Below are 12,481 nucleotides of genomic sequence, written 5' to 3'. Positions count from 1 at the left end.
TCCCTGTTTGAGGCAATGTTTTTATGGCCGGATGCCCTTCCTGACGCTAACCCTTAGTCGCCTCTTACGATGCGCAGGGATACAGTGTACCTATTCTAAACCGGGGTACACACCGGGATCATTCATCCCAGCAAGCTGGTACTCAATTTGCCGACCTCAGAAGGATGACAGGCTGAGTCAATAATAATAATAATAATGCATTTATTTTATACTAGGGCATGCCCGTACGTGGGTGCAATGCCCGTACGTGGGTACGTGGGTGCGAGTACGGTGACAATCCCCCCCCCTCTATTTACATGAAATGGTTTGGTCCATGAAATGGTTTGGTCCATTCGCAACGCCAAAGCGAACGGCGAACGGCTTGCGAGTACGGTGACAATCCCCCCCCTCTATTTACATGAAATGGTTTGGTCCATTCGCAACGACCACAGAACCCCCCCCTCTATTTACATGAAATGGTTTGGTCCATTCGCAACGCCAAAGCGAACGGCGAACGGCTAAATCGCCATAGCTCGGTAACTACTTGTCCGATTAATTTCAAACCTTGAAAAGGCACATCCTCGGGTCCCCAGCAATATACTTGGCAAGTTTCAAGTATATCGGACCGGTAGTTGTCGAGAAACAGCGGTCGCATACACACACACACCCACACAGAGATTAGTGGAATTATAGATAGATAGCGCTTTTCAGGAAGCCCAAAGACGCTTTGACAGAGCGCAAAACATAATGCATAGCAAAACATAAAAACAATTGCAAAAAAAAAGAATCAATAGCGAAATATTCAAAGCACAAAGGAGGGAGAAGGAGAGGAGATAGTCAGGGGTTAGATGCTGTGGGTTAAATGTTGAATGCAGTGTTGAACAGGTGGGTCTTGAGTGATGTTTTGAATGTGGTGAGTGAAGAGGAGTCTCTGATGGTGTGAGGTAGCGAGTTCCAGAGGGTGGGAGCAGCGATGGAGAAGGCCCTGTCCCCCCAGGATCTAAATTTGGTCCGGATGGGGGGGGGGGGGGGTCAGGAGGTTGGTACCAGCAGAGCGGAGGTTGTGGGTGGGAGTGTGTCTGGAGAGGAGGTCAGCCAGGTAGGATGGGGCCAGGTTATGGAGGGCTTTGTAGGTCAAGAGGAGGATTTTGTACTGGATTCTCTGGGAGATGGGGAGCCAGTGAAGCTTGTAAAGGATGGGGGTGGTGTGGTCACGGGTCCGGGAATGGGTGAGTAGACGGGCAGCGGAGTTCGGAATGTATTGGAGTTTATTGGTGATTGTTGAGGGTGAACCATAAAGGAGGCTATTGCAGTAGTCCAGACGGGAAGTGATGAAGGCGTGGATGAGGGTTTCTGCAGCCACGGAGGAGAGGGATGGACGGAGACGGCGATGTTTTTCAGGTGAAAGAAGGCTGTCTTTGTGATCTGTTTAGTGTATTTGTCGAAGGAGAGGGTTTGGTCAAAGATGATGCCAAGATTCCGGATGTGAGGGGAGGTGGATACTGGGAAACCGTCGATGTTGAGGGCAAAGTTATGGGTGGACTTGGTGAGCGTTTTTGGGCCAATGATGATTATTTCAGATTTATCACAGTTAAGTTTGAGGAAGTTGATTTGAAGCCAGGATTTTATTTCAGTGATGCAGTTTGTCAGGATAGAGTGGGTGGCGGTGGAGATGGACTTGGTGGAGATGAAAAGCTGGATGTCATCGGCGAAGCAGTGGAATTGGAGACCATGACGGCGGATTAAGTGACCGAGGGGGGACAGGTAAAGGATGAAGAGGAGGGGGCCAAGAACTGAACCTTGGGGGACACCTTGGGGGAGGGGAGCAGTGGGGGATTTGCAGTTATTGATGGAGATGAACTGACGTCTGTCAGAGAGGTATGATTTAATCCAAGAGAGGGCAGTGCCGGTAATGTTAAAGGTGTTTTCAAGTCGGGTGAGGAGGATGGTGTGATCGATGGTGTCAAAGGCGGCGCTGAGGTCGAGGAGGATGAGAATGCTGAGGTTGCCAGCGTCAGAGGAGAGGAGAAGGTCGTTGGTGATTTTGAGGAGAGCAGTTTCAGTACTGTGGTTGGAGCGGAATCCGGATTGGAATGTTTCATACAGGTTATTGGCAGAGAGGTGATGTTTGAGTTGAGTAGCTACAGCGCGTTCCAAAACCTTTGACAGAAAGGGTAGGTTGGAGATGGGTCTGAAGTTATTTAGGGTGTCAGGGTTTAGTCCAGGTTTTTTCAGAATGGGGGTAACAGCAGCAATTTTGAGGGATGGTGGGACGATGCCTGTAGACAGGGAGGAGTTTATTGTTGCAATGATAAGTGGAGAGAGAGCAGGAAGGGAGGCCTTGACAAAGCTGGAGGGGATGGGGTCAAGAGTGCAGGTGGCAGTTTTCATTCCGATGAGGAGTTCAGAGAGGTCAGTAGGGGAGACTGGGGAGAATTGAGACAGGGGATGGCAGGATAAGGGGGGGCAGGTGGTTTGAGGGGGAGCGGGTGCGGCGGTGGTCAAGCTGTTGTAGATGTTTTCAATTTTGCGTTGGAAGAATGAAAGGAAGGAGATGCAGTTGTCTATTGTGAATGACTGGGTGGTGGTGTTCAGGGGGCTGAGGAGTTTGTTTATTGTAGAGAAGAGTGCTTTTGGGTTTCCGGAGCCAGAGTGGATAATTTGAGAGTAGTAGGCGGAGCGGGCACGGGAGAGGGCATCTTTATAGTGTTGTATGTGGTCCTTGTAGGCCTGGGAGTGAACTGTGAGACCTGTTTTATTGCGGAGTCTTTCAAGTTGGCGAGCACGAGTTTTCATCAGGCGGAGTTCAGGGGTAAACCAGGGAGCAGAATGGGTGAAAGAAACTGTTTTGGTTTTTATAGGCGCAAGTTGGTCAAGGCAGGAGGAGAGAGTGTGGTTGTAGTAGTCAGTGAGGTCAGAAGGGGTGTGGAGGTCAATGAAGGGAGAAGTGGACATTTTTTCAGAGAGGGTCGATGAGAATGAGGTAGGTGAAAGAGCGTTTAGCTTACGGAAGTTGATAGTGCGATAATGCCTTGGTGCTGGGGTGGGGATGTTGATGGTCAGAGTGATGGCTAGGTGGTCAAAGAGTGAGGTCGGAGCCAGAGAGATGGTGCAAAATTAGTCCAGTAGAGCAGACAAGGTCCAAAATGTGACCACGGTTATGGGTAGGAAAGTTGACATGTTGAGTGAGGTTAAAGCAGGTGAGTAAATCAGTGAAGTCAGTGGTTAGCGTGGAGTCAGTGGAGTCCATGTGGATATTGAAATCACCAAGGAGGAGGATTGAGGGGGAGAGGGAACATAGCTGGGTCAGAAAGTAGGAGAAGTCAGACAGGAATGATGGGTGTGGTTTGGGAGGGCGGTAGACAACAGCCATGACTGACTGTGTGTGACCAGAGAGTTTAAAAGCCAGGTGTTCAAATGATGGAGCAGATGAGATGGAGATGAGGTTGGTCTTGATGTCTTGTCGGTGAATAACGGCAATTCCACCACCTCGGCCCTCCGAGCGTGGTTTATTGATGTAAGAATATCCATTGGGTGTGGTGAGGTTGAGCGTGTAGTAGTCCAGTGGTTGTTGCCAGGTCTCAGTGAGACAGAGAAAGTCCAGTTTATTTTCCAGGATGTAGTCGTTCAGGATGAGGCATTTGTTGTTGAGGGACCGGGTATTGAACAGGGTGAGCTTGATGTTGTTTTGTACGGCGAGTATGAATCCAGGTGATTTGGCCAGGGTTCGCAGACAGGAGGTGCGATTTTGTGCGTTGTTGTGACCAGGTGTGTTGGGACGATGAGTGGGAGTGCGCTGAGCCGACCAGAGGATGGGGATGGAGTGACCTGATTGTAAATAAACAAACTTACGACCGGAGCCACGGTGAATGTACCTGGGTCGACGCAGGAGTCCATTCGATTTGATTGCAGAGATGCATGATGGGGTGGAGCGGGTTTTAAGCAGGAGAAGCCTTGCGGCGGAGTACCGCAGAGCCATGCCAGCAGGAGTGAAGGGACGAGCACGAGGCCAAGGGTGAGGAGGCGAAACAATCGTCACAACCCACGGGAGTGGGCCCGAGGAAACGGCGAAGGAGCCGAGCAGGTGAAGCCAGGAGCAGAGCCGGGACCATGCAGAGGGCAGACAGGAGCGAAGAGACGAGCACGAGGCCAAGGTTGAGGAGGCAAAGCGGCAAATGCAGCGGCAAACGACCGCCGCCGCTAATCAAGATCACGGCGGCAAACCGCCACCACCGCCGCTGCAAACAATGGGCACAACCCACGAGAGTGAGCCCGAGGAAACAGCGAAGGAGCCGAGCAGGTGAAGCCAGGAGCAGCAGAGCAGAGCCGGGACCGTGCAGAGGGCAGACTCAATGGCCAAAAATCCGCCACGACCACCAGGAAAGCAAGATACGGACAATGGTCCAGTCAGAGAAGCGGCGAGCAAGTGACGCCAGCGTCCTCTCACGACCGGACCGGAAACGGAATCCCCTGGCGTTATTATGTACGTGATAATATAAGATAATGTACGACATTTCACCCCATCAGGAAGCGAACAATGTAATAAAACCATCAAAAATAGACTTTTCTAAATTTCGTGACCTTGTGACCTTGACCTTGGGGCGAAAATGAAAAATCGAGCTCCGTGGGGCTAGACACATGACATTGGCCTAACGAAATGTCGAAACCCCTGTCAGATTCCACCAAACCCCTCGGAGAAGATGTAGCTTGAACTCGATTATCGCCTAAAAAGACATCTTTTTCGGGCGTGGCTCCGCCCACAATGGGCGCAATACGCCCACTCTTGGCAGGACGCAACTAGATCATGATATCAACCTCCCACCCAAGTTTCATCAAGATCGGATGATATCATCGGGTAGTTATGCTGCGGACAGACACACACACACACAGACGCACACAGACAGACGCACACACATGACGAATATAGTGGTCAATTGATAACTCGTGAACCAATAGTTTCATAGGTATACAAATATTTACATAGGGTGTATTTGCTCACATTTACATGGGGGAGATGTTGCTTGAGTGAGTCGAGGTCGGTGGAGAGGAGAGTGGTTGAGTTTTGAAGATGAAGAGGGAGAAGTGACCGCCTCATCATCTGGTAGCAAGTGATTGACTTTTGTACATATTGGAGACAAAAGAAAACAACCTGATCAGGTGTTGAGGTTTCCTCATTATTTCGTTGGTCACATGGTGGGACGGGAGCGAATCTGCCGCCGAGAAATCGCGATTCGCGAAGGTTCCTGATCACGTGGTTTGCAGGGACTCCACTCGTGTCCCCTATGGGACTGTACTGTGCACAAAAACACAACTTTGTGATGGAGCAATTATAAGTGATAATAAACATTTTTGTTGATAGTCAGGGCCCTTAGGGATATTTTGGTTCAAATTCTTCCAAAGGAATAAAATTTGGCGCAGATGTTGCCCATGCCATACTCTTTCGATTTTTGACGGGCGCCAAGGGCGGTATGATCCGGGGACCATACCGGTCCATCCCGCCATGTCACCTGACCTATGACGTCATAATTAGGATATGCATCCAATCACATGGCGTACTATAAGTGGTCAAAGTTCAAAATGAATCGATCGAAAAATGAAGGCAGGGATCCATTTTTAAGGTTTTCATAAAATCCAATATGGCCGCCAGGTCACATGACCTATGACGTCATATTTGACATGTATACAATCATGTATACATGAACCCGGATCATGATCGTACAAAAATTAAACAAGGATATGGCATACAGTTCATAAAACATCAAAATCCGTACCTTTGTAATTAGACTGATGAACTGCATATGCCTGAAAATTAGGAAATAGACATGTAAATATTTCCTCTAATTGTCAAAAATAAGGTCAGAGTTCGATTACCCAACCCAGAAACATAAAATGGTGAACCTCGCGTAAATCTTGACAAAAAACTCAAAAACCGACATGTTTGACTCAAAAATGACCTTTAAGATGACCTTGAGGGTTGACCTTGACCTCGAATCATCAAAATAACATCATAATTGGATTCCTCGACCTCGAAAACCCCTGAAAAGTGGTATCATACATGATTCCAAATTTCCAACCCTTTTGATTATTTAACTGATTTTCCTCTAATCCGGGTGGCGGCCATTTAGTATTTCGCCAATATGGGGCCCCCGGGGGGGGGGGGGCGCCGCCCGTCTTGGCGCCCGTCCAAAATCGAAAGAGTATGGCATGGGCAAATCTGGGCCAAATTTGGTGCTTTTGGAAGAATTTGAACCAAACGGCCCCAAAATATCCCTAAGGGCCCTGACTATGACAACGTAAAACGGATCTACGTAAACTGATAATAATGTCCCCTATTTGCCAACGACGTTAAAACGAAAGCACTTAAACTGATCATTAAATGATGCCAAAACGTTTGTTTGGGTTGTCTTCCGAGTTGTGTTCTTATTTGGTCGTTGCAGGATCAAAAGATTAAATAAAAGCACCAAAGTGCCAGTGACGAAGCAAAGTACGTATTTTGATCAAGATTAGAGCATCTCATGCATAGAGCATCTCAAAAATGGCCAAGGCCAAGCAAGAAAATAACTTGACCATTGAGCATATTTTTTGATGCAAGTTTGAAAACCATTTGATTCGCTTTCGTTGTTTAACTTTCAACTGAATAATCCCTTTGTAAAATGACTGGATTTCCGTTTGAGTGACCATATGTGCGCTCGTGGTATTTTGAGCTTTTTCTTCTCCACCCACCCTGCCGTTTCAAATGTGACATTTTGAAATTGTCAATTATTTGTGTGACATTTCCACCATACACACAATGGATATGATCATTGTACCATGTGTGTGTGTATGTATGTGTGTGTATATATATATATATATATATGTGTATATGTATATTGTGGAAATACATGAGTAATTTTTGTATTGTTTATTGAAAGATGAGTCCGAGAAAACATCTTTTTTACTTAACGAAAAGTTTTAAATACACTGACACCAAAATCTGTTGTTCTACGAAATATAACATTTAGAGATGTTTTTGCTCTTTTGCCTCAGAGGTCTATTGAGTGTAATCCATCTGTCAATGTCGTCATCGTCGTACCATATCCTTTACAGAGAGTCTGTGCCACTGAAGCAGTTTCTTGGCACAGGCAACATGCTGGGTTGTTTGCCATTGTCAGTGATGGTAGGGACTTGTAATTTACCCAGGGTGTCGGTGGTAACTCAACTACTGCTTTTTGAAGTAGACCGTGGGATCTTTAATGGCCAGTGCTGGCATGCGGAACACCCAGTATCATGTTTATCCGAGAGTTGGCACACACATTGACGTATCACCATGTATGCCATGAGCTCAGTCGAGTCCGTATACCTCTCGTTTAGACCATCCTGCCAAGCCATCCGGCGATGTTAAACACTCCCTTAAAGGTACGCTGAAACGATAAGTTGATACATGCTGATACGGCCTGTGCCTATTCTCTGTCTGAATTTGCTCTCTGATTGCAGTCTCATGTCATTCATTGATCATACCGACCCAAAATCCTCACCTTGTTTTACAAAGTCTGTTTTGTGTTGTTTATTTGTGACGAAATGAAATGAATGACGGTTTATCGTGTACTCAGGAGCTTTTAGTAACCATTTTCCTACCTCCCCAATCCCTCCAATCTCTGTATACCTGGAATAGCAGATGTTAATTGCCTGCTATATGAACATCCAAGGGCAAGGGGGTTAACAAGGAGAGATGCAGAAAATAGGGCAAAATGGAGAAGATTGTCATGGGGACCGCAAGGCTAACCCCCGCTCTAGCAGGGAAAATGGCCTTAAAATGCCTGTTGTGTTGTTGTTGTTGTTGTGGACAGTTTCGGATGAAATTTGGTGGACAGATTGGCTGTATGATGAGGAAAATTTATTACATTTTGGTGAATGTCTGGATCCTACAACTGCCAATTTTTTTAATGCGATTGTTCACCATTGAGAGCACCAAAAATGATATATAGTATGATATCTCAAAAAGTTATGGATGATTTCGGACAAAACTTGGTTGAACAGGTTGGGTGTGTTGAGAACCAATTGCTTCGATTTTGGCGAAGATCTGGATCTGGATACGAGAATTGTTTTTCTTTTTAAGTGATTCTTCGCAATTGAAAGATGGGGCCAAAATCATATATAGTCTAATATGTCAAAATGTTGTGGAAGGATTGTGATACATCTTGGTGGATGAGTTGGGTATGTCACAAGAAGAAACTGATTCGATTTTGGTTCAGGTCCGGATGCAGAATGCGGCCTATGGCCTATCAGTGGGATACAAAGCTTAATCTGTTCAATCTGGCAGGTATGTGCTCCACCAAGTGCCGTTCTCGTTAACAATGCTTTTCCTGTCACTGGCAGTGGACAACATGAGTTTCAGGAAAAAAATGGGCAAGTTCACGGCACCTTTGATCAGATTTTAATTTTCGTCCTTGATGCTTTGTGTATGGTGCAGGAAGGACGACACTGAGTCTGAAGCAGATAAAGAGGCGAGTGAGACAGAGATGGTTGCAGCAAGGGAGAGAGCTGCCCTGCCTCTGGAGGCTCGTGCAAATCAGTTTCGCGATATGTTGCTTCATCGTGGGGTAAGATGGATGAGGATGGATTAATTTCTCTCTTCTTCTCTTCCCCTCTTTCTTTTTTTCTCTCTTCCCTTCACTTTCTCTCTCCCCTCGATAAATTCCCCATTTCCCACTGTCTTTCCCGCCCTCTCCCTCTCTCCCACCCTCTTCGTCTCTCCCACCCCCTCCGTCTCTCCCACCCCCTCCGTCTCTCCCACCCCCTCCGTCTCTCCCACCCCTCCGTCTCTCCCACCCCCTCCGTCTCTCACACCCCCTCCGTCTCTCACACCCCCTCCGTCTCTCACACCCCCTCCGTCTCTCACACCCCCTCCGTCTCTCACACCCCCTCCGTCTCTCACACCCCCTCCGTCTCTCACACCCCCTCCGTCTCTCACACCCCCTCCGTCTCTCACACCCCCTCCGTCTCTCACACCCCCTCCGTCTCTCACACCCCCTCCGTCTCTCACACCCCCTCCGTCTCTCACATCCCCTCCGTCTCTCACACCCCGTCTCTCTCTCACGCCCCCTCTGTCTCTCACGCCCCCTCTGTCTCTCACGCCCCTCTGTCTCTCACGCCCCTCTGTCTCTCACACCCCCTCCGTCTCTCACACCCCCTCCGTCTCTCACACCCCCTCCGTCTCTCACACCCCCTCCGTTTCTCACACCCCCTCCGTCTCTCACACCCCCTCCGTCTCTCCCACCCCCTCCGTCTCTCCCACCCCCCCCCGTCTCTCCCACCCCCTCCGTCTCTCCCACCCCCTCCGTCTCTCCCACCCCCTCCGTCTCTCCCGCCCCCTCCGTCTCTCCTGCCCCCTCTGGCTCTCACGCCCCCTCTGGCTCTCACGCCCCCTCTGGCTCTCACGCCCCCTCTGGCTCTCACGCCCCCTCTGGCTCTCACGCCCCCTCTGGCTCTCACGCCCCCTCTGTCTCTCACGCCCCCTCTGTCTCTCACGCCCCCTCTGTCTCTCACGCCCCCTCTGTCTCTCACGCCCCCTCTGTCTCTCTGTCTCTCACGCCCCTCTGTCTCTCCCACCTCCTCTATCTCTCCCTCTTTCTCCCGTTCCCCTCCCTCTCTCTGTCTCAGTCTCTGTCTGTTTCTCTGTCTCTGTTTCTCTTTCTCTCTCTCTCTCGCCATTTCTCTTTCTCTTTCTCTTTTTCTCTATCTCGCCATCTCTTTCTCTTTCTCTTTCTCTTTCTCTCTACCTCGCCATCTCTCTTTCTCTGTCTCGGTCTCTTTCTCTTTCTCTTTCTCGTTCTCTCTCTCTCGCCATCTCTCTCTCGCCATCTCTCTCTCGCCGTCTCTCTCTCGCCGTCTCTCTCTCGCCGTCTCTCTCTCGCCGTCTCTCTCTCGCCGTCTCTCTCTCGCCGTCTCTCTCTCTCGCCGTCTCTCTCTCTCGCCGTCTCTCTCTCTCGCCGTCTCTCTCTCTCGCCGTCTCTCTCTCTCGCCGTCTCTCTCTCTCGCCGTCTCTCTCTCTCGCCGTCTCTCTCTCTCGCCGTCTCTCTCTCGCCGTCTCTCTCTCGCCGTCTCTCTCTCGCTGTCTCTGTCTGTCTCTATCTCTTTTTCTTTCTCTTTCGCTTTCTCTTTCGCTTTATCTTTCTCTTTCTCTTTCACTTTCTCTTTCTCTTTCTCTTTCTCTCTTTTTATCTTTCCTGGGAAAACCACATTTCCAAGCTGGCCTCCAAAGCGTCACTGACTGGGCATCCTCTGTCATGCGAAGTCCTTCCTTGGCACACCTGAGCTTCTCACCACATACAAAGCTCTCATCCGCAGCTTGATGGAATACTGCTTTCCCCTCTGGGCTGGTGCTCCTGCCTCACACCTAGCTCGTCTTCACGCTGTTGAAACCAAAGCGTTCAGAATCATTGGAATCTCCCTCGATGAAGCTATCTCCGAGGGCCTTTCACTTACTGGCAGGCAGGTTGGTGGTCTTTCCGTCTTCCACCGACTCCTCTCCGGCCTTGCTCCCCCAGTTCTCTCTGGGCTCTGTCCCCAAAATATTCCTGCAGGTCACACAAGATCTGCCTGCAACCCTCTTATGGTTAAACTGCCAAAATCAAGACTCTGCTCACCTTCACTCCTTCATTCCTCTTTTCTCCTGCCTCTGGAACAAACTCCCTCACACTCTTCAATCCCACTCCTCCTTCCAGGTCTTTAAAACAGCTGTTCACCACCATCTCTTATCTTCCCCCATCCAAAACCTTGATCTTTCTACCCCCGCTAATTTCACCCCAAAACCCACTTTTTTGAAATACCAACTTCTTTCCTGGAAGTCCTTGGTGTCCTTGTTTTATACTTACTCCCCCCCCCCCCCCTTTCCCACGCCTCTTCCCCCCAAGCCCTCTCCCTCCCACACATCTCCCGATGTCCCTACTCTCAAATGTTGTGTTTGTGTGCTTCCCCTTCTCTCCCCATCTTGTCTACCGCTCCCCTTTTTATATACTTTGTTTGTCTGTTTGATTTGTTTGTGTGATAAATGTTAGCTCTTTCATGAGCCGTGATTCTGTATTCAAAAAAAATAAAAAATAAAAAAATCTAATTATGATAGACGTTATAAAGAAACGATGTTTACCAGGATTAAGACAAAGCTTGGCGGATGAGTTGGGTTGGTGGACAAAGCCTGGTGGAAAATGATATTTTCATTAAGGCCCGGATGTAGATCCAACCTATCAGTGGGATACAAAACGTAAACTGTTCAGTCTAGCAGAGGCAATCTAATCCTATGGAACAAACTCTGGTAACAAACAACGTCGCAGAAGTGGAACGAAATGTAAAATGTCCCATTCCCTCTCTCTGCCTCCCCCTCCCTGCTGTCTCTTCCTCACCCTCTACTTCCCCCTCCGTCCCTACCACTCTCCTCCCTGCCACTCCCCTCCCCTTCTCCCCTTTTATCACCTCTTCCCTTCTCTTCCACCCTCTTCCCTTCTCTTCCATCCTCTTCCCTTCTCTTCCCTCCTCTTCCCTTCTCTTCCCTCCTCTTCCCATCTTCTACTCTCTTCCCTTCTCTTCTCTTCTTTTCCCTTCTCTTCCTTCCTTCTCTCTTCCCTTCTCTTCCCTTCTCTTCCCCTCTCTTCCCCTCTCTTCCCCTCTCTTCCCCTCTCTTCCCCTCTCTTCCCCTCTTCCCCTCTTCCCCTCTCTTCCCCTCTCTTCCCCTCTCATCCCTCCCTCCTCTTCCCTTCTTTTCCCCTTCTCCACCCCCCTCCCCACCTCCCCACTCTTGCACCTCCTCTCTCCCCCTATCTTTCTCTCTCTTGCCCCTCTCTTTCTTTCCCTCTCGCCCTCTCTCTCCCTCGCCCCTCTCTCTACCTCGCCCCCCTCTCTCTACCTCGCCCCACTCTCTCTACCTCGCCCATCTCTCTCTCGCCATCTCTCTCTCGCCATCTCTCTCTCGCCATCTCTCTCTCGCCATCTCTCTCTCGCCATCTCTCTCTCGCCATCTCTCTCTCGCCATCTCTCTCTCGCCATCTCTCTCTCGCCATCTCTCTCTCGCCATCTCTCGCCATCTCTCTCTCGCCATCTCTCTCTCCTCTCTCTCGCCATCTCTCTCGCCATCTCTCTCTCGCCATCTCTCTCTCGCCATCTCTCTCTCGCATCTCTCTCTCGCCATCTCTCTCTCGCCATCTCTCTCTCGCCATCTCTCTCTCGCCATCTGCTCTCTCGCCATCTCTCTCTCTCCCTCTCTCTTTCTCGCCATCTCTCTCTCTCGCCATCTCTCTCTCGCCATCTCTCTCGCCATCTCTCTCTCGCCATCTCTCTCTCGCCATCTCTCTCTCGCCATCTCTCGTCTCGCCATCTCTCTCTCGCCATCTCTCTCTCGCCATCTCTCTCTCGCCATCTCTCTCTCGCCATCTCTCTCGCCATCTCTCTCTCGCCATCTCTCTCTCGCCATCTCTCTCTCGCCATCTCTCTCTCGCCATCTCTCTCTCGCCATCTCTCTCTCGCCATCTCT

General features: G+C 49.5%; 1 protein-coding gene across 1 annotated transcript in view; it reads left to right on the top strand.

Annotated features, from left to right (window-relative positions):
- The window catches only part of LOC137423461 (uncharacterized), a 97,867-nt gene that overhangs the window by 36,521 nt on the left and 48,865 nt on the right, over positions 1-12,481 (top strand). The window contains exon 5 of the mRNA XM_078773575.1: positions 8,429-8,558. Coding sequence (XP_078629701.1) covers positions 8,429-8,558 — 130 coding nt within the window. The remainder of the gene's footprint in view (positions 1-8,428; positions 8,559-12,481) is intronic.

The sequence above is a fragment of the Myxine glutinosa genome, chromosome 3 (genome assembly GCF_964187855.1).
Source record: "Myxine glutinosa chromosome 3, kmMyxGlut1.1, whole genome shotgun sequence".
NCBI classification, from domain to species: Eukaryota; Metazoa; Chordata; class Myxini; order Myxiniformes; family Myxinidae; genus Myxine; species Myxine glutinosa.
Note: the sequence above shows the minus strand (reverse complement) of the source record. Positions and strands in the feature narration are given on the sequence as shown.